The sequence below is a fragment of the Protopterus annectens genome, chromosome 11.part0 (assembly GCF_019279795.1).
Source record: "Protopterus annectens isolate FY-2018-M chromosome 11.part0, PAN1.0, whole genome shotgun sequence".
Taxonomy (NCBI): domain Eukaryota; kingdom Metazoa; phylum Chordata; order Ceratodontiformes; family Protopteridae; genus Protopterus; species Protopterus annectens.
The window spans coordinates 367143870-367170313 of NC_056745.1; the positions used below are offsets into that span (position 1 = coordinate 367143870).

At 39.9% G+C, this 26444-nt stretch overlaps 1 protein-coding gene across 1 annotated transcript in view; it reads right to left on the minus strand.

Annotated features, from left to right (window-relative positions):
• Positions 1-26444, minus strand: part of POC1B (POC1 centriolar protein B) — a 944738-nt gene that overhangs the window by 789082 nt on the left and 129212 nt on the right. The window contains exon 5 of the mRNA XM_044087861.1: positions 16522-16701. Coding sequence (XP_043943796.1) covers positions 16522-16701 — 180 coding nt within the window. The remainder of the gene's footprint in view (positions 1-16521; positions 16702-26444) is intronic.

The window sequence follows — 26444 nt, forward strand, 5'->3', positions numbered from 1 at the left end:
GGCCGGAACATCAGACGGCATATTATAATTACACCTCTTGCCAAAGACTAACCTAGCGCAATCTAACCTCCGCTTTATAGTGCGCTTATTAAACCTAGCACAAAACCGACACCACTACGCGTGCTCGTCCCAAACAAGGAATACAAAGCGAGTGGTAATCCCTATGCGGTATCTGTTTCCCACAAGAAATACAATTATTCACTTTTTCTGACATCCGTAAGTAACTGAGGCAAGAAAAACAAAATATTCCCAACGGGTACTTAGCCCAACTTGGTATCGGTCTGAAACTCAAAAAAAATTTCAGAACGCCGAACGGCACTTGCAACGCTGCTTCTGCATCGGACCATGCGGCAAAAAAGACTGAGGATATGACGTCGGTCATGCGCCTTTATACCCTGACGCTCTGATGTCAGATCTAAGCGCCCATGACCGACGTCAGCCTAATACTTTGGTATTCGGGCCGACCGAGGACAGCGGACTACCCATAAGTAAGGACTGCAGCAATGTGAGATGAAGAACATGTTATGTTTGCAAAAAATGTAACATTCACAGGTCGGTAACCATTTGAAATGCTGGGACCCACATGAGCCAGTCCCAAAAAAAGTAGAGTGAATAGCTGAAAAAACAGACCTATACGAAGTCCAATATGGTCATTTCTCTAGATACTCCATTTTCTCTGAGGTATGTTGATCTCAAAGTTGGTATATATAAGTTGAGGGGAGCTTGCCGCCCTGCAAAAAAGATTAAAAGAGAAGAGCGATCTTCAAGATTCACTTTTTTTCCCGTATTTTCGGTATTTTTGTTTCAGCATTTCAGGTGCTGACATTTCAAAAGGGAGCCTCACACATTCATAGTTAAAGTACTAGGAAATCAGTCTGCAGACCATTTTAGGCGTAGCCAAAAAACCCTATTCAAACTTTCCCTCTAGCCTCAAGGATGGCAAAACAAGATAGATCAGGAAGAGAATTTGAGGCTGCCCGTTCAATTATCTGTCAACTTCCTTGGGAATTTGTCTCATCACTGCATCATAAAATTCACTGCATTTCAGTCACTCCTTATTTATCCGAATTTGTTAGTCCAGTAACTGGTCCAAGGAACCTTTTCAATCACAACCTTAGTCCAAAAACATAGAGAAGCCCATTAAAGATGCATAAATATTATTTCAGAACGGGTAATAAACATAAATGTTTACATGAAAGTAGGTAATTGATCAGTAGATCACAGAAAAATATTGGATAGCTACAAGAGAGAAACACGAGAAGTACAAATAAGTAATATACCAGTAGAATATGCATGTGTTTATATAAACACAGCCTGACTACTACATATAGTATTTGCAATGAAGTATTTTGCAGTGCATGTAAACCTACAAAGTGAAGTACTGAAATAATCCGATTACTCTATCTATGAAACAAGTACACTTCAATTGGGTTTTAAAGTATATCCGAGTTCTTTGCAGAACTGCAGGCAGTCTTTTAAATTGCATAATTTAGCAGGATGGAGTTTCAAGACAGCAGAGATATTCTAACGCCACATTCCCCCTCCTGCAAAACAGACAAGAGGTCTCAAACATGAGGCTAACAAAAAGTTCACAGCAAGAAGTTTGCACCTGCCTTTTCTGTCGCACTAAATGCAGTAAAAATCTACTCTGACTGTCTGGGATTACAAGCTGAAGCAGCATGCAAGCTTTCTATCACATGCCAGTGTCACTGTTAAATTATAACAAGACAAAAAAAAAATGAAACTTCTGGGTGACATACGGAGTGAGCACTGAATTAAGGAGTGAATAGGTAAGAATGCTTTCCTGCCAAAAAAAGTAACCAAGAATGTCCACTATTTGCAAATATAATAATAAAGAAAAGCACATAGCAAGTCTGTTAAGAAAATGGCAAAGAGCACAAAATCAGAGGAAGTCACAAAACTGAACTCGCATACAACTACTGAGATTCAAAAATTCAAAGTACTTCCATTATAACTGAATCAATGCAAAGAAAATCTTGGAGGTAAAAGAAAAGCAATACAATGTGGTACTGTGGGAAAACACAGCACACTGTGGGAAGAAGAATACAATCACATAAGTATGGCTGGACTGTGTTATTCTGAGATAACTCAAACTGTACTCAGAGTGATACAAAAATACCAGTAAAGTACAAAAAAGCAAGTCACAATTAAAACCATTTATGTTGAGATCACACTGGAGTTCCTTCTGTCTGAAGTCTGCATGGAGGTCTTCTCTGGGTTCTCCACATTCCTCTCACCTCCCAAGGATATGCAGGAATATAACAGGTAATGTCTGAAACTGATCATGGGTGGGGGTCTCTGACAAACTGGCACCCTGTACAGAATAAGCTTAAAAGTCTTGCACCCAGCAGCTACCAGGATAAGCTCTGGTGTCCCCCTAATACTGTACAGAGATAAAATGGTTTAAATCAGAAAAAGGATGGGTGGCTTTTGAGATCACAGTTAACCTTTAAATCAAGTGTATTATACAATAAAAAGGAAGGAAAGAAACAAATTGGAAGCAAAATAGAAATTCTGCATAAAATAATAGCATTATAGCCTGCTGAATTTTACTAAGTGTAAGAAGAGAGTAAAGAGTCAGACTATGAGTAAATTCAGTATAAACCATAATATGGTTGTGACTTTATCAACTGGTTAAATTGTTTTTTTTTTTTTTTTTTTTTTTTTTTTTTTTTTTTTTAACTCTTTTTCAACTCTCTCTCTCTTGATTAGGCTGAAAGCTCCTCTATGACATTTTAGAAATGCTGTTGCAAGCCAGCTCCACTGACATACAGTGATAAAGCTCTGACTACGACCCAAGCAATTACAGTCTAAATGAAAACTTGGGCACCTGCTGGAAGCTGCATGGGGGTGGAGAGGTGTGACACAGTTTTGCCAGCACACCTCTCATTTGGAGGAAGGTGTGGGAGGCCAGGACTGGGATACTACCAGTAGTTGAATCACTGGTGGAGACAGGAAACTCCAAAGGATAAATGACTTTAAGGAGATAAGGGTGACTTCAAATCTGATGTAATTTGTGAAAGCAAGTGACATGCTTTGTTGACTCCCTCTGCATGCAGAGTCCTGGGCTTGTTATTGGGCATGCACTGTGAGGTTACAACTTTAATCAACCTTCTCCTCGGCTTTGGATAGGTCATACCTCCTATCTCCACTGCTCGTCTGTATCCTAGAAGGGATGAATGAGCTGCAGGGCTCTCACCTCCCACAGGAACAAACTGATTGCAATGGAGCAAGCAAAGGTAGGGGAACTTAATGGTCACTAGGGCAAGGAGAAAAACGTACAAGAAAGAAATGTCAGTGACTGCAGCATAATGGGATTCAATGGATTTAAACTTCCACTCACATATGCTAGCAGGTTCCTAATTACTATGTCAACCTGTGAACTTGGAGGTCAGAAGAATGCTCAGTGATTTGGTGGTGTCCAGCAAAATGTTTTTAATTTGAAACATCTATATGACAATTTTCAGAAACTGACAAATACAATGTGGTGAGTTTAAATGAACTTAAATCGCTTCTATGGTTTAATGATTGAGATATTCACATCTGTGAATATTCCTCTGCCCTGCAAATTCTGTGGTTCAAAGCATAGTCAAAGATCTACTTATGGTTAGTAGAAAGGAAATTATTTTTAAAAATAGCAATCAGTGTATTTATACTTTCTAGGAGTCTGTTTATAAATAACATTCTTGTTTGCACAGTCGTCAAGGCCTGACAAATTGTCTTTGCATATTGTAATAGGCTAATTACACATATATGAAGTAATACAAGAACCTTCTGGCATGAGAAAAAGTCACCCTACATATGGGAAGATGGCGGCAAAGGGAATAGGTTACCCGGACCTGCAAGGGGAAGGACTGGGACCTTGGAAGTTCTAAACTGTTCCTTCTTGCCTTTGCTGTTGGGTGCTTTTCTGGATCCTATTAAAGAGTAATAAGAGGTGTAAAATTTCTAGCTGGCTCCACAGCACAGACGGTAAAGTCCTAATTACAATACAGTTAACCTGGGCTTGATCAGCAGTCTGGGAGCCACAGCAGCTGGGAACCTGAATCAGCGAAGGAGTAAGTGGCTGATGCGAGCTCACCAATCCTATGGAGAGGAACAAAGTCTGATCCACTATGCTGATGACTCTTACAAAGGCATTCAGCTTGGAAAAAAAAAAGATGGACCTAAGAGTTTGTATTGCCCAAATGCTGTGCTACATACACTGACTTCAAAGGCTGGCAACATGTAAAGATGCATGCCTGAGTCCTGAGTGTGACAATGCAGTTTCTGCCTCAGTGGCATGTATAGCAGGCATCCATGGAGAGTGTTTAAGTAAATTAAATATTAGTGAGGCACTTAATGGCAACACTGCTTGCCCATCTTCTCCATGGCCAGTCTGAGCAGACAGGTGTCTATTTACTGGGCTCAACCATCTCAAAAGAAATGGGCTATGAAAGGAAAGGAATCTGGGAGGGCAAGTGGAGCAGTCTGGCTTGAAAGAAGAGAAAGGGAGTTATCTGGGATGCAGCAGTGGTCTGACTGCCATAACAGCACAGTCACAAAGATATGTACAATTTCTGTCATACTATTAACTAGGGATATGAAACATTTGCTTTACAGAAGTCATAAGATTTATTTTCTTCTTCTAATTTAATGAGGATGTCTGACAGTCTGCCTTAAAACTGTATCTGAGGTTCAAAGAGACACCTCAAATATCCACTGCAATAACTTAAGGGAAAAACTGGGTCTTACCTTCCAATAATGACTACAGCTGCTGCTAATTTCAAGAAAACACATCCACTCCACCCTAACAGTAATTGGTTATATGAGAACCTCTCATGTCACCAGTGGATATAAACTCTGGAAGCTTTTCATTTTTTCAAAAAATAAAGCTTTGGTACTGCAACATATGTGCTAGAGTTCTTCCATCTAAGCTGAAAAATGTATCAGACATCTTTCCATATCTGTCCACCAAGCTGGATTCTGTGTCCTGTGACAGAGTAACAACTATACCTTCAGCATACCTTGAAAAGCAAGAAAATGGTGGTTACATCTACCCTCAAACTGCAGCAGAGTTCCCCAGCTTTGCATCATAGAGGAAAGAAGCCCCAGAATTGACCCAAGTTTAAGTAGCAGCCTGACTACTGAAGAGGCAATGATAGGGAAGAGGGGGTGGAGATGAGCAGCTTATGCAGCCTGCCCATTCTAAGAGAGGGGCTGAGGCTTCAGTTGGCAACTAAGACATGCCTCAGTGGAGGCTGGGGCATGTTTCCTAGCTTCCAGCAGGTTGCCTGTGCGATGGTAGCATGGTGCAGTATGATCGAGCTGGTATCAGGAGCAGTGATGTCCACTTCAATGCGCCCATGTCCCAAGTATATCAAAAACATCCCCACCCCTGCAACATATATGATGCTCTTAAGGGGGGAAATGGCATTCTTAGAGGTAGTAGTCTACAAGGTTACTCTCCCTCTGTAAAGGAAGGGCCCACATGCATGGTCACAGCAGGATTACACCAGACTCATTGGAAAGTAGCTAGGTAAAGGAGGAGGGAGTCAAGCAGGGTTAGTGGTAATAAATCACAAGGTTGTTCTCTCAGTGTTGAAGGAAGACTTACCTGCAGGTTCACAGCAAGCTCATACTAGAAACCTTCACAATAATAAGAGGTTGGTGACAGGAGTGAAGGGGTATCTGAGGATGTGCAAGGACATCAGAAGTGAGTGGCTATGGGATTAAAAAAAGAAACTGCTATCAAGGTCCCACATATAAATAAAAGGTCTCTACAACCTATCAGCCCTTTCTGGGGAAGGGGTCACTATCTGGGACTTTACTGCTACCACAAAATGTCTTGCTATAAGACAGAAACAGCCAAGGACTGAGGTAATTTCATCTTTTATACTTTTATTACAGTACCCATTTTGATTCAGTTGTACTTCACTTTTGAAAAGGAAATATCTCTTCCTTTCCATCCATAACGTTCATAGATTAGTGGTGCCCCAAAAGCAGGTATCTTCTGAGGGACGAGGTGACATTTACTGCTGATAAAAATAAATAAATTAGAAGAATCAACTACCATAAATATGAATTTCTTTAACAATGCAGGTTTCCACCAAGTCATCTACTTGTAATGAAGATTTAGATTTTTTGTACCCTGAAACTGATCTAAGGGTAGTTTTTATCCTTTTTTGGCAGTCCTTGCCCATTATTTTGTAAACAAATATTAGGCAGTCAAGTCTTCAGTCCATTATTAGCCTAGCCAATACCCACATTCAAAATTTCCCACAAGCTCAGGATGGGCAACACAAAACAGAGCAAGCTAGAATTTGAGGCTGCCTATCCACTTATCTAGATTTATCTTACAGGTGCCAAGGTTGCTACTATAATAAACTGAAAACAGAGAGAGGGGTGCCAGTCTGTCTTGATAACCAAGATTTTTGAGGTCACTGATGTTTTTAGTTATGACTCACTGATGTCTCTTAAGTTGAGTGATATGTTTAGATAAATGCATGTCAAAGGAGTCATTATATATAATAATGGTATTGATAATATACAAGTATAGGGGAATTAAACGATTTTTGGCTCAAGAGAAGATGCCTCTGTAACTTAGATGAGTAAGAAAGAAGGCTTTACAAACTACTGCAGAGATATTATGTTCAAAAGGTAAATAATTAACAACATTGTCAAGAACTTTTACACCACAGTCTTGACTCTAGGGGTGTGTCACCTATATGGCATGTGAAAATGTTCTATCAAAATGAAATACACTGCATTTTTTCATATTTAATTTGAGTCCATTGTCTTTACACCAACTGTGAACATGGTCTAATCCATCTTGGAACAATTGGGAATCAGCGGAAGATCAAATAACACCACCCTATTTACAGACATCTATAACTCAGATAACTGTAGACCAGAAGTGCCCACCTGAAGGCTGAAAAAATATGCCAAATAGGAGAGGGCCGACACAGAGTCACGTGGTATACCACTAGTAACTTTTTTGCTTTCAGAAGTGAAATCTGCGACTCTGACCATAAGGGATTGTCAGACAACCAAGTTAGATATCCACAGCACAACAAAAGGAATTATATTCAGATTTACATGCCTGTTAATACCTTCATGAAGAACACTGTCAAAGGCCCTGGTGAGGTCCAGGTATGCTGTACATACTGCATAATTGCTATCCACTACTACTTTAGCAATGTTTTTTATAGAAATTAATGTGGGTAAGACCTTCCTTTGACAAAGCCAAACTGATGAGAGCCAGAGTTAAGACATTTTCAATGTGCAGATTAAAGAGGTCTGAGATATGTTCCAAAGCTTCACAAATGAGGCTAGTGATATTAATGGGTGTATAGTTACCAGAGTCCATGGCTGGGCCATCATTTTGTGACAGTATTACAATGGTTGTTTTCCAGGCTTCAGAAATGTAACTATTGGAGAGGTTAAGGTAGGCCACATTTTCTACTGATAATCAGGCAACCTGGCACATTATCATGGCCAAAGGACGAGATGTTCTTAGCTTATGAAAGGGCTGAGAAGACTTGTTCAACAGAAATTAAAACAGGTGGCTGGGACTGTGAAATTTATTTAAGGCTTTTGTTTATTGGGAACATCTGACTATATGTATCTAGTACACGTGTGTGTATGTATGTATATGTATATGTATATATATATATATATATATATATATATATATATATGGATTCCATACATTTGGTTGAATTACACTTAGTCGAAAATGATTCCAGGCATTTCACTTCACTGAAAGCTCACTTGATCGAAGTTCATTTGGTCGAAAATGGAATATAGCCCCTGCCCCACTGCAGTGCAACCCTGGAGTGAGAATATTAAATAAGGGGGGGGGTTATTATGATGCCAATAGCTTTTACTAAAGATATATATCAATGCATTTCTAATGGATATACCTTCTTATAATAGTGAATACATTAAAATTAAAATTATGTAGGGGGCTATGCCCCCCACACCCCCCCTTATTTAATATTCTCAGCTTTCAGTCAAGTGCAACGCCTGGAATAATTTTCGACTAAGTGTAATTCGACCAAATGTATGGAATATTATTTATATACATATATATATATATATATATGTATATATTCATATGCACACACACACACACACACACACACACACATATATATATATATATATATATATATATATATATATATATAAATATTAGTACTACGTTGCTATACTTGCGGGTTGAATAAAATTTGCAGTAAATTTGTCAGCTAGGAGGGCTAGAGTGGGCAGAGTATTACTGTAAATTTAGTTCCAAATATTGATAGGTGTTAGTTGCAAACCTTCTATCATACTAAACAGATGCTCTTTAACAATGCCAAGTGCCACAGGATGAAGGAATTTCTTTTCCCCTTAGATCTCTACTTTCTTTTCAGTCTGTTCTTTATATTTCTTAAGCCTTTCAGACATTCATTTTCTATACAAGATCTTCATATTTTCTCTTGGGATTCTCTAAATTTCCCTAGCTTCTTAAGACTAGTCTAGTCTGCTCCTTTCTTAATTTTTGTTGTGCAGAGTCCCTCCCTCCAAAATGTACACCCTGTAAATGATGGACTTCAGTGTTCATCTGAGGTACACTTACTTACTGACTTAAGTGGGGTGGCATTATCCTCCAATAAAAACACAAAGAACAGTAACACATGTACTTCCTCTACATCTGAAAACACAATAAATATGCTCATATTTATCAAACAGAAAATGAGATCAAACAGCCAACTAAAGCATTTCCAAATAAATGCAGTCAAACTATCAGATAAGAAATTGTAAAAACTGAAGCCAATCCAAGGTTGACATTAAACACTTGAAAAAAATAATAAGCAATTACAACTATACAGATAACAAATGTCCAGTTGTTAACAGTACTGCTTTGAGTCACCCACAGAGAAAAATCCTACCATGTGTAAAGTATGCAAGTTTAAATGTATTAATTTTCCACTGTAGAGGATTCCTGCAATGTGGAAAATGACATACAGTAATAATCTACGTGAGCAGAGATGTGAAACCAGGTCACATACTGTACTTGTGGAGAAACAGAATAAGTCGGCAATAGGCATGAATGATCCACCTTTCTGCTGCAGATGTTTCATGTAGTTACCTGCGAAGATAGCTGAATCCTGACCAGTAGAAGACATAATACATGCAGATGTATGACAACTCCTTTACAGACAATGGCCAGGCTTGTATCCTGGCAACACTGCCCAGTACATAGCAGACATTCACTATGCATAGAGTGCTCATAACCATACATAAAGAATGCATGACTTCTTTGAGACGTGCAATGTCTGAGAAGCATCTTAATGTCACCAAAGTGCAGACTGCTTCCAATACACTAACCAGTCTCTGAACACGGACACCCTAAGAACTTCTGAGGGCACTGCATTATCTAATCTATTAAAGAAAAAGGTACAGGAAGTGCATTAGACAGTCTCAATAAACACTAAAGATATGTATACAATGAACAGGTAATAAGAAGTTATGTACTCACCATAACGTTCCATCTGAGTAGGTAGCTTCATTTGTCTGCAACCTGTGGGTCTTGGATCCGATATCGGATCCGAGCCAGCAACTTGTTTCAAGCTAATGGATCCGAGCTCCTAGCTCCTCCCCTCACCCATAATCCCCTGCTAACCCTCCATGACCTCAGATCGAGTTTTCCCCTCAATATATACCCAAAACGGGTATCCAACTAAGATAGATCCGAAGAAGGCCAGGGGGAAGGATGGGGGGGATGGTTGCAGACAAATGAAGCTACCTACTCAGATGGAACGTTATTGGTGAGTACATAACTTCTTAATCTGAAGTAGGGAGTTCATTTGTCAGCAACCTGTGGGACAGAGTCCCCAGCTACCTGAATCTTGGGTGGCCATCATGGAAGGATATTGCGAAGCACCGCAGAGCCAAAGGATGCTCTCCCTCTAGAAATCACGTCCAGTTTGTAGTGGTTAATAAAGGTATGAGATGAAGCCCAAGTGGCTGCTGAACAAATATCATCCAATGGGACTCTAGACTTGAAGGCCGCAGAAGTATAGATGGAACGAGTGGAATGTGGGCGAACTCCTTCAGGTGCGGCTCTCCCAGAGGCTTGGTACGCCAATAGGATACATTGACAAATCCAGCGTGATACAGATACTTTTGATATCGCTTTCCCCAAATTAAATTTGGCAAAGGAAACTAACAGCTGGTCGGATTGTCTATGACCAGCTGTTCTATGAGTATAAAAGCGTAGCTGCCTATGAACATCTAATGAGTGTAGCTTGTACTCTCCTTTATTCTGATATTTAGGGAAGAAAACCGGTAAATATATGGATTGATTTATATTGGTTTCTGATGCTATTTTGGGAAGAAAAGAGGGATTGATCCTGAGGTACACTCTGTCCGGGTGAAAGATCAAATAAGGAGGCTTCACAGAAAGAGCTTAAAGTTCCGAAACTCTTTTTGCAGAAGTGATGGCTACAAGGAATGCTGTTTTCCAGGACAAGAATTTGAGATCTACTGAAGCAGCGGGTTCAAAAGGTGGAGCAGTCAAGGCTTGAAACACTAGTGAAAGATCCCACGGTGGTACGGCTTCTTTTATAGGGGGTCTAAGCAAGACTTGGTCGACATCAAAGGCCCTGTATCATGTCCCACATGGTAATGTGAGATGGCTGCCGATTGCACTTTGACGGTTGAACAACTAGCGCCTTCCTGAAAAAGTTTGGTTAGGAAGTCTAATATGGACGGAAGAGGAGCCGTAAAGGGATCTAGATCATGATGCTCCGCCCAGATGGAGAAACGTTTCCATTTATTGTGGTACACTTTCCTGGTGGAGGGCTTATGCGCTGCCACAAGGATGGCTTTGACTGGTGAAGAGATACCGGGAGTCCTAACTAGGAGTGGAACTGGAGCAACCAAGCTGCCAGTTTCAGATTGTCCAGGTTTGGGGTCGGTAAGTCCGACGGATGGGAGATTAGATCCTGACTGGGATCCAGAATCCAAGGAGGATTCACTAGGTGAGACCACAGGTAAGGGAACCAAATTTGCCGAGGCCAGAATGGGGCAATGAGGATCATCCTGCTCCCCAACTGCGAGGCTTTCTGTAAGAGTTGCAGCATCAGGGGTAGAGGAGGATAGGCATAAAGTAGACCGGGTGGCCAAGCATGCACCAGAGCGTCTCTTGGAGTTTCCCCTGGAGGGGGAATCAGAGCAAAGAAATTGCCGCATTTGGTGTTTGAGGGAGACGCAAAAAGATCGCAGCAGGGTTGCCCCATATTGCGAATATCTGCTTCGCTACTAGTGGATTGAGAGACCACTCGTACAGGGTAAGAAGGGTGCGACTGAGTTTGTCCGCTAGGATGTTGGTCCGTCCCGGAATGTGCGTTGCAATCAGAAAGCGGTTGGTGGAGATCGCCCATTCCCACACTCTCATGGCTTCACGGCATAGAGGGTAAGATCTGGTTCCCCCCTGTTTGTTGATGTACCAGACAACCGACATGTTGTCCAACTGAATTGCAATCGTTCCTATGGGGAGGAGATTCTGAAGTGCTTGCAACGCGTACAGCACCGCTCTCATCTCCAGAACGTTGATATGCAGGGAGGTCTCTGTGTCGTTCCACGTGCCTTGGACAGTCCTGCCTGAATAATGCCCCCCCCACCCGAGGCGGGAGGCGTCCGTGGTCGCCGTGGCAAGAGGGGGAGAGGTGCAGAAGGGACGGCCCGTATGGAGGTCCGAAGCTTGGAGCCACCATAATACAGCCCTCCTGCAAGCCTTGCTGATAGCAATGGGGTGGTGAAGAGGAAGAGACAGAAAGGACCATTGCACTAGAAGGGTCCATTGCAGTACCCGCATGTTCAGACGGGCACATGGAAGGAGCGTAATCGCTGCCGCCATGCAGCCTAGTGCCCTCAGGACCAATTCCACTGGTGGGGTCTCTGATTGGAGGATAGCCCGCACATGGAGTTGCAAATTCCGAATTCTCCCGGATGTTAGAAAGGCTCGTAGCTCTCTGGTGTCTATTCTGGCTCCTATGAATTCTATGACTTGTGTCGGGGCCAGAAGGGATTTATTGGCATTGATGGTGATGCCTAACTGTGGGGCTAGGCGGAGAAAGAAATCTCTGGCTGAGCAAAGTAGATGCCTTGTTGGGGTGGTCAGGAGCCAGTCGTCCAGGTATGGAAAAACCTGTATTCCCTGGAGTCTCAGGTGGGCCACAATCACTGCTAATACCTTGGTGAACACCCTGGGGGGCTGTGGTGAGGCCAAAGGGAAGGACCCTGAACTGATAGTGACTGGCTCCCAGCCGGAAGCGGAGGAACCTCCTGGATCATCTGTCCATTAGAATGTGGTAGTACGCATCCTTGAGGTCTATAGAGCACATCCAATTGTTCTCCCTTAGAAGGGGGAGAATAGATTGAAGAGTGACCATTCGGAATTTTTCCTTGGTTACTGACAGGTTCAAGCGGGAAAGGTCTAGAATCGGTCTCAAGTCCCCAGTCTTTTTTGGCACCAAAAAGAACCTGGAGTAGAACCCTAATCCGAGCTGGTCTTGGGGGATGGGCTGGATGGCTCTTTTTCTTAGCAGCTGCTGAATTTCTGCAGCTGCGGCCTCCCTCTGATCGGGTGGTACATTGGGGAGGTTTTTGAATTTGGGAACATGGAGTAATGGTATTTTGTACCCGCTGGATATAATGCGAAGCACCCAGTGGTTTGTCGTGATGGACTCCCATGCCGCCAAGTGCTCCGAGAAGCGCCCCCCGACTGCCCCGAGTGGAGCAACCGGGCAACCCTTCAGGGCTGCTGCGTGGGCCTTTCAGAGAAAGGTTCTCTGGACCCAAAATTTCTCGGAGCCCCTCTGCCCCTGGGGAGGCATCCTCCCTGTCCTCCTCTGCCACGGAAGGACTGGTTGTCCGGAGCAGGTTGGGAATGTTGCGATTTCCAGAACCACATCTTCTTCTGACCCTTTTGGTTCTTCGAAAAGGGCCGCTGGGGAGCAGAGAAGCGGACTCCAACAGCAGACAACGTCTTCCAGTCTTTCTCGCTCTGGACAAGTGTCTCGCGAACCGTTTTGCCAAACAGGGCAGAACCATCGAAAGGGGCGTTCGCAAAAGACGCTTTAAAAAGCTCCGCAAAGTCACAATGATGGAGCCAGGCCTGACGTCTCATGACTAGGCCTGCTCCACTAGCCCTAGCGGCTCCCTCAGTGGCGTGGGACAATAGCTGCATAGAGGTATTTGAAATTGATCTCAGAGTGGCCATTCGGGTGGAGTACAATTGCTTGTCCTCCGATGACATGGACTCAGGAGGGGAGGCAGCGTATTCTTTGATAAGATCCCGCTGCATCCTGATGACATGTGCCATATAGTTCAGAGACCTTACCGAGAAGGTCGCTGAACTAAAAACTCGCCTCCCTAAGCGGTCCATCGAGCGGGACACCTTGCTCGGTGGATGGACTGAGGGGCTCTCCTGAGCTAGTTCCCTCTTCGTGGCTGCCGCCGTCAACATGGCATCTACGGGGGGGGGGGCCCTTGCTCCAGTGCGATCGGTCTGAGGGGGGGCTTAGTATTCTGTCTGGGCGTTTTGGTACTGGCTCCACGGTGTCCGGATCCTTCCACGCCCTGGTGTGGATGAGGTCCACCAAGGGGTCGGCCAGAGGGGACACCCAAGAGGTAGACGGGCCTGCTTCGAATGCCTCCAGAAACACCGACTCGTCGGAGGAAGACTTGGGGGCAGACCACCCACCTCTGATCCCCAGCATCTCCATGATGTCTCCAAAGGAGACAACCTCAGGGGGTGATCTTGGGGAGCCTTCCCCTTCCTCCAAGTCCGTGTCCTCAGTTAAGGACTCAGGGGAGTCCACGTGCCTCCTCTTGCACTTATGCTTGCGGGGCACTTCCTCGGGGGGGGCTGTCCGAGGAGGCCTCGCCAGCAACATCCTGTTCCAATGGAACCATCTGGGACATTGAAGCAGGCTGTCCCTTTGGCCGGGTGATGGAAGCCTGGCCCAGCAGAGAGGGAGTGCAGGGAGGAGCCGAGACAAGGACCAGGGGTCCGGATGCTCTCAACAGAGCCCTCTCCACAACATCGAAAGCCGAGGGGGAACCAATCTCTCTGGGCTCCCACTCGGATCCGATGAAGGGATCAGAACCGGCGCCGAGACCATCGGATCCGAAGGACCAGTGTGCTCCGACCTGGATGGAGCCGAAGGCACACTGAATCCCTCAGATCCGAAGCTCGGGCCACGGCTCTGAGAGGTCGGATCCGACAGGCTCGAGGGCAGGGTCGGATCTGAAGTACCAAGTACTGTCGGCGCCGACCCACCCCCGGCTCCAACACTGCTCGGCTCCGAAGGCTCCGAACCTGGATAGCGGGTCGGAGAAGGAGCAATAGGATGGAAAAAAGGTCCCGAGCTCCCCCCCCAAAGGGGGGGGGGGAGGCAAGAGCACTCCCATCTGCAGCTGGGCATGGATGAACCTTCGCATCATCCGGTCCAAGTCTGCATCGGACATACTGAAAGTTGATCTCGAAGAGGTCACCGAGGCAGGCCTGGAATGCCGCCTCGATGACCTCGATAGAGATCGGGCCTCCTCCTCCTCGGGCCCTGGGGAAAAACAAGGGGATCGGAGCCGAGGAGGAGGAGACCTAGAAGCAGTGGAGGGAGAAGCCCGCTTAGCTGGCGGCGCCGAAACGGAGGTGTCGGCCCGCTGCTTGTGGTGCTTCTCCCTCCATTTCTCCCTCCTGGCCTCCCTGTCCTCCGGCGCTTTAGCGGGAGTTTGAGTCCCGGCCGGAGGAAGGGGGGCAGGAATGGCAGCAACCACAGCCTGTGGTGGAGCCACGGGAGCAGCGGAGGCCGGAGCTGAGTCCGGGGTTAAAAGTCCCGCTAAGACCAGCTTCGACCTCCACTCTTTCAGTGCCCTGGGGTTGAACGCTGCACAAATGGTACAGCCTGAGGTGAGGTGTTCAACCCCAAGGCACCGAGTGTGGCCATCAGCCGGGGAGAGCTTATGGCCACACTCGGTACATTTAGAAAAAATGGCTTTTGGGGCCTCAGCCATACTTAAAAGAAAAAAGTAATGTTACACACACAGGCCCCAAAACACAACACACACTCTCTAACGACAGTGAAGGGAGGAAAAAAAAAAAAAACTACTTAAAAGAAAATATTTTTACACTGCAGGGAACCTAACACTTGCACACTTTATTTTTGTGAAAAAAGGAAGAAAGTTGACAGAAAATTTAAACTTAACTGCCAGTTACTAGACGAGCTCACAGGAATCCAGCTATCCACAAGCGCGGCAAACTAGATCTGGGGTCATGGAGGGTTAGCAGGGGATTATGGGTGAGGGGAGGAGCTAGGAGCTCGGATCCATTAGCTTGAAACAAGTTGCCGGCTCGGATCCGATATCGGATCCAAGACCCACAGGTTGCTGACAAATGAACTCCCTACTTCAGATCATTAGTTCTACACAGACTCAAAAGAACATGTTCAAAGTACACAGCACACACACACACACTAAAAAATTCATGCTTTTGCACCAATGCCATTCAGTCATAACTGTGGTAATTAATAAACTAGATACAAATTATTAGCAGATACAGTTCAGTGATGGTTTGTCAAACTGAGCAAGTTTACCCAAGGAGAAAACACAAAAGAGTTACACTGACACCAGAGTTGTGTATGCATCTACATGTGCATCCATATAGACATATATACATATGTATATATATATACATATATATATACATATATATATATACACACACACACGCACACATATATAAATATATACACACACACACACATACAGATATATATATATATATATATATATATATATATACACACACACACACACACACAAACACACACACACACACACACACACACACACACACACACACACACACTACTTGAAGAGTGTTATTCTTCATGGCCTGTAAATAAGCAGCTAACATCTAGTAAGAAAAATAAGTTAGTTAGAAGTGTGTGTGTGTGTGTATATATATATATATATATATATATATATATATATATACACACACACACACACACACACACACACACACACACACACACTACTACTACTTGAAGAGTGTTATTCTTCATGGCCTGTAAATAAACAGCTAACATCTAGTAAGAAAAAGAAGTTAGTTAGAAATCAGTCTGATATGAATTAAAACAATAGCATAACATTTTGGTCTCCTGTCAGTCATCCTGAGAAATCTAATATATGTAGACATGGATCACAATGATAAAACATAAATGTAATTAGGATTCAAGTACACAATACCTTCTAGAGAAATCCCTTTAAGTATTTGTGTACTATTAAACTTAACAATTGAACAATATAGACAAGCATTTCAGACAGAAAAGGTATAGCATTTACAAATGCTGTTTGTTTTAATTATTATGCAAATTCTAAAACAAAGAACACTATGCAATACTTGAAGAGTCTTGAAACTAAACTGGTTTTATAGAACTTTTGCTATGGATGCAGTACACTTACTTGGCACAACGGACCCAGTTTGTATGCTGTGTTAAAGAAAATAAAAAGCGCTGGCGATGGACACTCCACACCTTGATAGTTTTGTCATCTGATCCTGTGACTAACTTCTGGCTGTCACTCGAGAAGTTCACACTGCGAACTGAAGCTGTATGGGTTCTGAATACAGTTGATTCTCCCTTACTGTGGGAAGACAAAAATTGCAGTTCCGTAATCTTTTTCAGGCAGTACAGCTTCCTAGCATTACTAACAATAACATATGCTGATTAGCCACATGTTGTACAAACATAAATTAAATTTAGAGACTTTTATTCTTTCTACCATACTTTTTAACACCTATATCAAGACATAGGCATAAATACATTAATAGAAAACAAACAATATTAACACTGTCTTCCATTTACACACATTATACATGTTTTCTTTCCTTATAACAAACATTTTTAGTCCAACATTACATAAATCACTCAATTTCCTTAAACCTTACTCTTCTTCCTGATTACTTTGCATTTATTATTCCCACAAATTTCATGTATTTCTTTTTTTTTATCAAATTTCTTTTAATTAGATATTTGTTCACAAAATATGCAGAAAAAGATAAGACATATACATGTTGTACAGTTGACGTTACAGAGTGCATTCCATAAGCAAGTAATAATAGTTATTGCCCACATTACTCATTAACATTCAAATTAAGTAGAATTACCACTTGTGTTACTCTGAGAATATGGTTATATTATAAGTTAGTCCAAGAGCTTTTATCATATAGCAGTTCTCTTGTACATTATTTTACAAATGCGAGCAATATTAGAGGTATAACATCATCCTATATAATAACTAATGCTCTACTAAACCTTATATACATATATACAAATATATTACCTTAATTATTGTGGTTACTAATCTCAACAAAGTGATGCGTTTACCATCCTTATATAATTAGTATTTAACGTACTGTTTATGACTGAATATCAATTCATGCTTGGCAGTACCTTTGATAGTGGGTTTGGTTTTTCTGACTTTTTGTCTAAAGCTTCTTGGCCAATATATGTTTTTTTGCCATGCTTTTGTATTCTGACCAGTTTAGTCTTGATCTGTCTTATCCAGTTTTTTGCTATGTAAGCTTTTAATAGGGTGCATAATGTTGTTATAATGTGTTTAGAGAAATTATTATTATTGCATTTGAATATATGCAGCATAGCTGTTTTCCATGACAACATGAATTTTGAATACTCTGATTTCTCTAAAAGGGATCTAAGTGAGCACCATAGTTTATAAGCTGTTTTGCAGCTCCAAAAGATGTGGAGGATATCTGCCTCTTTGTTAGGACAGAAGGAGCAATAGGGTGACTTGGATGGGTTGAATTTGTTAAGGTGGATAGGTGTATGGTAGGCATTGTTGAAGATCATGATCTGTGTGTATATTAACTTTTGGTATGGTGTCAATTTCATAGTATTTCGAATAGCTAATTCCTTTTGAATGTCTGTTATGGTGTTATCCTTTATTTCCCAAAACTTTGAAAAAAGAATAGTAACTTGATATTTAATATTTGCTATTAATTTATATGTATTTGATATAATTTCCTTTTTACTTAAGAGCAGCTTTAGAACTTGTGCTAACGTGACATCTTGATCAACTACATTGATATCTTTGGTTATAGTACCTACAAGGTATAAGATTTGTTTAATTATCAGGTTATATTTATTGCAAGCTTTAAGTAGTTTCATGATATTTTCCATTGGAAGGTTTTTTTAATTGGTAAAAATCCCATACTGTATAATTTTTATTAAAGGGTATTTATTGAGATTTACCATAGTGTTTGCTAGTTTTATATCTGGGTTGCTTTGTATTGGTTGCAAAAGCATAATCGTATCTTTTAAATTTATTAATATCAGTAGCCTCTTGAAAATTTCACAGTTGTTCATTAAGATTGGGTGAATTTTTACTGTCTCAAGAGTTTCTCGTTTTAAGAAGGGAATCATTTTCGGATTAACTTTATAAGTTATAATATCCCGGTGAAATAATTCATTCCATAATGGGTACCATTAATTTTTTTCATGATTTGCTATCTGCATGGTGTGACTTGCATTAATAATTTCATAGTACAATTGAAAATCAGGAAGGCCTAGGCCTCCTTTTTCTTTTGTGGGTATTAGTTTATTATAGCTAATTCTTGTACTTTTTGGGTACCATATGAACTTTGCCAGTCAAACTTTTATTTGGTTGAAGAAGGTAACTGGAATTTTCATGAAAACGGCATTCCGATGGTATAAAATCGTAGGCAATACGTTCATTTTTATAACTGAAGCTTTTGATAAGGTAGATGGTTTAAGCTTTTCCCACTTTTTGTTACCAACTATATTTGACCACGTTTTACCTATATTATTTATTACTGAACATATCTGATTGTGTGTATGGCTAAAATTTATACCTAAATACTTAAAGGTATATTTCACTTTAACATTGGTCTCTGGAAAGTCTTGTGTCTTTCGGCTTTTCCCGGTTAGGGGTCGCCACAGCGGAACTCCGGTCCGCTAATGATTGGCAGTTGATTTTCACGTACCGGCTTGCCAGGCCTGACGCACAACCTTCAACGAAGGTACGCCCATTCACACATGTCTCCACGCAGAAGACGCTCTAGCTGAGAATCGAACCGGACAGCGTCTTACTGTGAGGAGACAATGCTACCACAGCACCAGAGAACACTGGTCTCTAGAAAGTAAAATTCCTTATGTCCCAGTGGGTTAATTGGATAAATGACTGACTTCTTGGGATTAATTTCATAGTTGGATACCATGGAAGACTTATCTATGGACGATAGGATTTTATTTAAATCAGTATTGGGGTATTGAAAGTAAATATTGAGATCATCTGCAAAAGCTGTGTATTTTACTTGAGTTTTTGATACAGAAATAAGATGATGGTATGTTCTCAGGGTAATTTGCAGTAGTAATGCTTCTTTATAAAAATTAAACAGGTTTGGAAATTTCATGTATTTCTATCTAAATTCCTCATTCCCTTTTCTAAAGATCCATCTTCTAGTTCTTTTACCTACTTCAACACGGTTGGTTTAGGTTTTGATTTTCATTTTAGTAACTGATTTTTTTGGACACCAACAAAATTAAACTTAATAAGGCCTTATTATGTTTAAGCAAGTCAGATTTTGTGTCCCAGCTCAAAAGAATCATTTCCTTAGATACAGCTGTTTGCCCTCTAAATATTTCAGGCAGAGTACTCTGTAAAAAATGTTTAATATCTGCCAAATTATTACAGTCCAAAAACATGTCTGAGTTACCTCTTTCGTCCCCCTTCATACTTCCAATATTTCCTATCTGCCTGAGGAAAAATTCTTTCAAGTCTGCTTGGCGTATAAAAATACCTACACAAATCCTTCCAAAGCAAAAATCCTAAACCACCTGGATTTTACTGCATACTTGGAAGCCATACCTATGTCCTCCCACTGTTCTCTTGTAAATTGCTTTTCCAGTCTCTCTTTGCAAACTTTACTAACCTCATCTGATTCTTTAAATTTTATTCAATATTTTACAAGCCCTACTAATTATCCACTTTTTTAACAGAAGCTTCTGTTCTAGATTCAACTAAAAACTATACCAGGGCAAGCCTTTCACTTAGGACTCCCCTAGTCCTTTTGTTTTGCCTATACTCTGATATCAGTCCCTGATAGGGACGGCAGTCTGTATCTTGCAGTGTAAACTTCCTTGCCTCATCCCACTCAATTACCTTTCCCTCAGTAGTTATTTGCTCCCAATACATTGGCTCCTTTGCCATTTTTCTCTAGTACATTCCATCCCCTCTTGCCTATTTTCCATACCCCTACCTGCAGTCATCCCTATCAATACAATCTCCTTTGTCCATTCTCATGCTGGCTTAATTTTAAGAATATTTTCTGCAACTTAATGAATATAATATTCTGTATGGTGGCTATTATTCTCTTTAAGGATACACATCCAAAATTCTACTCTCTCTACCACCCCCCCCCTTATTTCATGAACTCCTCTCTTCATCATCATCCCTTTACACTCTGAATTATAACTTTTTGCTTGTGACATCTATAGCAGCCTTAACTGTGTAAGGCTATAAAATAGCCCTTCAAATCAAGTAATCCTAAACCACCTTCTACTACTGGAAGGATCAACTTATCCCACTTAACTCTTGCTCTCTTTTAGGGCTGCCACCTTTTCAAATGGCCAAAGTGGGACATTTTCGGTACAAACATCAGATTTTACAGGCCGACACATACCCACAGTCAGTACAAAGGATATAACTTAACTTTTTTGCCTAAATAAAAGCTTATTCTTGTAGAATTTTAGTTGCTTATTCTGTTTCTTATAACATTTAGGTATTTTAGATACAGAATAACTGCTTTATGCAACTATTACATAAAATATAGGAAATAATTTTGTCCTAAAATCTCAGGACATTTGCCATTTTTTAAATTTTTTGTCAGGACACATGCCCAAAGAGAGACTGTCCCTCGCAAAGTGGGACAGGTGGTAACCCTACTCTCTTTCCCTCACAGATACATTCCTTCATCTCTTTATTTTTTTCCATAAATTCTTCTCTGGTTGATAAAAACATGCCTAACCTGTGCATAAAAACAAAATGGACTAAACATTGTTATTGCTTCTATCTTAATTCTATGTCTATAAACAAGGGGTTCCAGTTTCTCAGTTTTTGTTTTATATTTTGTTTATAGTCTTTTCCTACATATCTTTAGCTGCATTAACAGAAGCCCTTTTGAATCCATAATCCTAAATACTTCTTTCTTATCATGTCTCAATAAATATGGGTATTGCTGAACCAAGTCATGAGTAGGTACATAATTTATGGTTTCAGCCTTTGTTTAATCTTCATTAATTTTACATTCCAAAAGACTTGAAACTGTCTCAAAATTTTCCAAAACACAGAGATGTCATTTTTTGTTTTTATCAAATACAAAATATAATTTGCAAATAAAGCTAACTTTTCTAGATTAAGATACAAATTATATCCTTGAATTTATGAGTCCCTTGCTTTCTTTGACAACGACTTTAAATATAAAGCTAATAACAAAGGGGAAATAGGACACCTTTGCCCGGTTCCTCTGTTCAAACACAACTTATCAGTCAGGAACCTCCCACTTTAGTTTTTTACTCAGATCCTTCATATATCCTCCTAATTAAGCTTACTACTCGACCAAGAAATGCAAATGCTTCTATTACCCTTGTCATAAAATGCCAGCTTACTCAGTAAATATGTATTCTGCATTAAGACCCACCAACAGCAGCAGTGTTTTCTTACATTCTGCTTCCCTGTGGATCATCACTGTTGTCAAAAGTCAAGTTTATTCATGTTGTGAAATACATTTGTAAGAATGGGATTGCTACTATAAAAGCAAGGACTAACACAACTCATCATTTAATTGCTTGGACAAAATTGTCTAATCTGTTAGAGAAATATTAAGTGTTCTCATATGTATACTGCTTTTTTAGTTGTTATGGACATTTATATAGCTTGTTTTTTCTTGTTACTATACTGTTAAATTATTGTGTTATAAAATGAATAAAATCATTTTGGAAAAAAAGAACACATTGTATACTTCAAATTGAAGTGACTGCTGTTATGCCTAAAAAGGTTTGCCTCCCCACCACAAACCCAAACTGATCCACATCTATCAATTTTGACAACACCTTTACCACTTGTTTAGCTAGTAAAGATATAAACACTTTATAATTGTGCTGTAAAATTGAAATGTGTGCATATTAGGCTAAGTCTGTCGTGTTTTAACCCTCTTTGGGTAATACAGTCACCACACCTTTCTTCCAAGGTGTTACTGCTTCCCCTCCTTTTAAAATACTATTAATCAAAATCTCCCAGAAACGTATCACTTTCTTTTTTCCTAATTTCCAAACTTCCACAGTAATACTGTTTCTGCAGACTTCCTTGCAGATTAATTATACACCACCAAGTTTATCTCTTCCTATCTTAATTATTAATTGAGCAGCCTCATTTTCCAGTAATCTTGCCATAATTACGTCTTCCATTTGTGTTCATTCTTGGTTTCAACATTCCTCTGCTTTCTACAAATTTTCATAAAATTTCTGAAATATCTCTAATATCTCTACGGGATCTCTAGTTATTTTTCTTATCATAAGCTCCCTAAGTCTGGCAACAACCCTTTCTATTTCTGTTGCCTAAGTACTTGTGTTAAAAGTTTTTGTGCTCCGGAGTGGTTATAAAAAACAGTTGCTTCATATTATTTGAATCCTCCCTTATTTTTCTCTTTAACACTCTGCAGTTGCTCCTCCTCTTATTCTGTGAGATTCTCCTTATTATGCAATACTTTAATTTTTGTCACCCCCTCTAAATATTTCCTATTACTTCTTAACCATCTCTTTCTCCCTCTTTTATTTCTACACTGTTTCTAAACTATTTTAAGTTACATTTTTATTTTATTCCATAACTATATATATATCCCTTCTGAAGAAATTCATATAGTTCTTCCCTAATAACTCTCAAATAATTTCTACTACCCATTTCTCTTAACAAGAAGATGGGAAAGCACCAGTGTCTCATTTTTACTTTATTACCTTGCATTTTTTTTCTTAGTTTTTACTGGGGCATGCCTTTGAAATATGTAGTGGATATGAGTCAAAGTCTTCAACGGAATGCACATGTTCCTGTGAAATACAATTCTATCTAGCCTAGTCCAGTTGTTGTACCTTGGGGAATCTATGTCTTCCATATCAAATATTTTCATACATTTCTTCAGACATTTACCTTCTTTTGTTATATTTTCCCTTCTAGATCCCAATGATAAATCGTTACTATTGCAAATTAAGTTCCAATCCCCATATATAAATAATATTCACTGCTGAAAGCTGATTATTTCTCCCCAAAATTTCATAAGCTCTGTAACAACAGTTTTTTGTGGAATATAAATACATGCCAGCATAATCTTCCTCTCTTGCCAATAGTCCCTTACTATGGCAAATGTACCATTATTGAAGTTTTCCTCTTGGAGCCTCTCCAGTAATAGGTGTTATTGCTCCCTTTCCTTTGCCCCTGATATTCTGTTGAATATCCACCCTTAAGTCCTTTCTTTGTCAAATACATGTCTTTCCTGCAGCATTACTATTTTCACTCTGTATTTCTAAATATAATTAAATACTCTTGCCTTTTTGTCTATAATTACAAGACCATTTACATTCCAAGATACTACAGATACAGTAGCCATTATGATAAAAAGCTACTGTTCCCACTTATACATGACGCTTTTTTTGAGTGTATATTTCCAGTATGTGTCTTACATGCACACTCTAATGTCTGGCAGGTTGATCTTTTATACAGTTGCTTCTTCTAATCTGCATTTGAACCCAATTCTCATTCTCAAGACTTTTTGCTTTAATGAAAACCCGCAAACAAAAAACTAAATACATTTCAGAACACTCCCATCCCCTATTAACTTAAAACAAGAACAAAGCTATGTACATTTTTAACAAATGAAATTTAACCTTTCAGATAGGAACAAATAGCAAATAGATGGCTGTACACAAAGGCATAACCTAATCTAAAATTAAAGTTACCCATGCTAAAGAATGTGTTACAGGCTATGTCTCACTTACACCAATTGCTGCGTGTTCCTTTCTTATCTCTATTCCAGTCCCAGATATAAAAAAACAGCTTGTATGCTTTCAGAAAACATTAATTTTAAGACCCAAAAAAAAGCTGACTACTGTTAAACAAAAACTACATTATGCATAGTTCTATTAAATTCATTAAAATATTAGGGCTGCTGAGGAAGCTACTATCTCTTATATTTATTTATTTATTTTACTTATTTGTTGACAGGGTTAGTTCTAACAGGCTAGCAGCATCTTTCAATTGAGCCCATAGGTGGTATTTGCACTACTAGGGAAAATTTGGCCAGGGCATCAGGAAACTTCTTGCAATCATCACTGTTGAGAGTGGGATACATTTTGGAGAAGCACTTCCTGTTTTTGCAGCAGTGACCTGGAGAAACATGGAGGCAGGCGGAGAGAGAAGCAGATGGAATGGTAAAAGAAATGGGGAGAAAGTAAATATCAAGACCAAAGAATGTGCAGGATTCTGAGGAAATGTTTCATGGAAATCTGCTTGATGGAGATGAGTCAGCAAATGATGGCTGTACAAATACAACCATTCAGTTGGGAGGGTTGTAGGATGATTTAATTAAACAAATGATGGTACAGAGTGAGACAGAAAATGAAATAGATATTTCCTGAGGAGACATCATGGAGAAAAATACAAAAGGAGGATACAGAGACAATCCTGAAGAATGAGATGGAAATGAAAACATACACAGAGAAAGTAAAAGAAGGCAAAAGTGGAGTAGAAGAAAAGAAGGCAGAAGAAAATGAAAAACAAAAGTACATTGTAAGGATTCAAAGTAAAGAAGATAAAAATATGGACAGGTATGAAGTGTGGGACAATTTAATATCTCCTTTGAGACTGTTTTTTTTTTTCCCCCAACAGAAAATTTTCTTGAAGAACATGAAAAAAAGAGAGACTGTAACCCGTGGAATCTTTATGTGATAAAGGCATCCAACAGGGAAACAAAAAAGAAAATTAATGTAAAATTTTGAAAAGAGGTAGAAAGAGAGATTTTGAAAGGACATTTGAAAACTTTATGTAAAGAAGTACTGGACATTGCAAAAGTTTATGACAAAAGGGGTTTATGGACTGCTGGCTGGAATTGTAATACTCATGTTAAAAATAGAAAGAAAAAAATATTATACATATACCTAGCATGACAAATGTGTTGGGGAATATGGATGACATAAAAACTGAGGGCAACCTAAAACGTGTGTGTGTGTGTGTGTGTGTGTGTGTGTGTGTGTGTGTGTGTGTGTGTGTGTGTGTGTGTGTGTAAAAATGAAAATAAGGAAAAATCAAAAGGAAATGAACAAACAAGAAATATCAGAAGTAGCAGAAATAGAAAAAAATAGATGAGAACAAAATAATACAGAGGACATAGAAGAAGGTTCTGAAATAAATGATGAAGACAAACTAGGAGACAGTCAAAGGAAAAATATATATTGGTAAAAGACAGGAAAGGACATTTTAAAGGGATAAGTACAAAAGAAATAAGAAAAGAAATGGATGAAAAAATATATATACAGCTAATGATTGGGTGTTGGTATAACATTTAAAGTGTTTGACTCACACACTAACACAATGTTTGGTTATCACCTTTGGGAAGGAAATTGGCTAGGCTTAGAATGGCCTATTAAGAAAGCTAGCCTAGTAATTATCTATAAACTTATGAAACCGTGAACTTAAGGCAACGAGAAAATGAAAATGTCAGAGTGCTTTCTGTAAATGTGAATAGTATTAAAAATATAGTAATAAGAAGAGGGATTTTGGAGTGGTGTAATACATGTGATGTAGATGTGATTATATGAGAAGACACTTAATTTTAACGAATGAAGAATGATTATAAGCACAAACTATGGGGAGTAAAGATAATATGGAATGTGGGAAATAAGAGATGTTCTAGAATAATCTTATTCTTTTAGAAATGCAGTAAATATATGTAACTTTAGCAAAAATTGGAATGCTAACGATTACAGACTTAAAATGGAAAGAACAAGTATATAGAATTATAACATTATATGCTTATACTAATTGTAAAGAAAAAGAAAAATTTATGCCCAGGGCCAAGAAAAAGCAGGTGCCAAGTTGGAAGCAATCTCTCCTTTGTCTGAACAAGCAAATAAGGTCACTGGTGAAATCCTATAAGGCTAACTTGAGTCCAAATTGGCCACATCCACCAAGGCCAATCACAAGGCCTTCTTCACATATGTCCGCAATCTCAAAGGCAACACCCAAATCTGCTCTGAACTGGTGTTCGATAATGCCACATGCACAAATGCCATAGATATAGT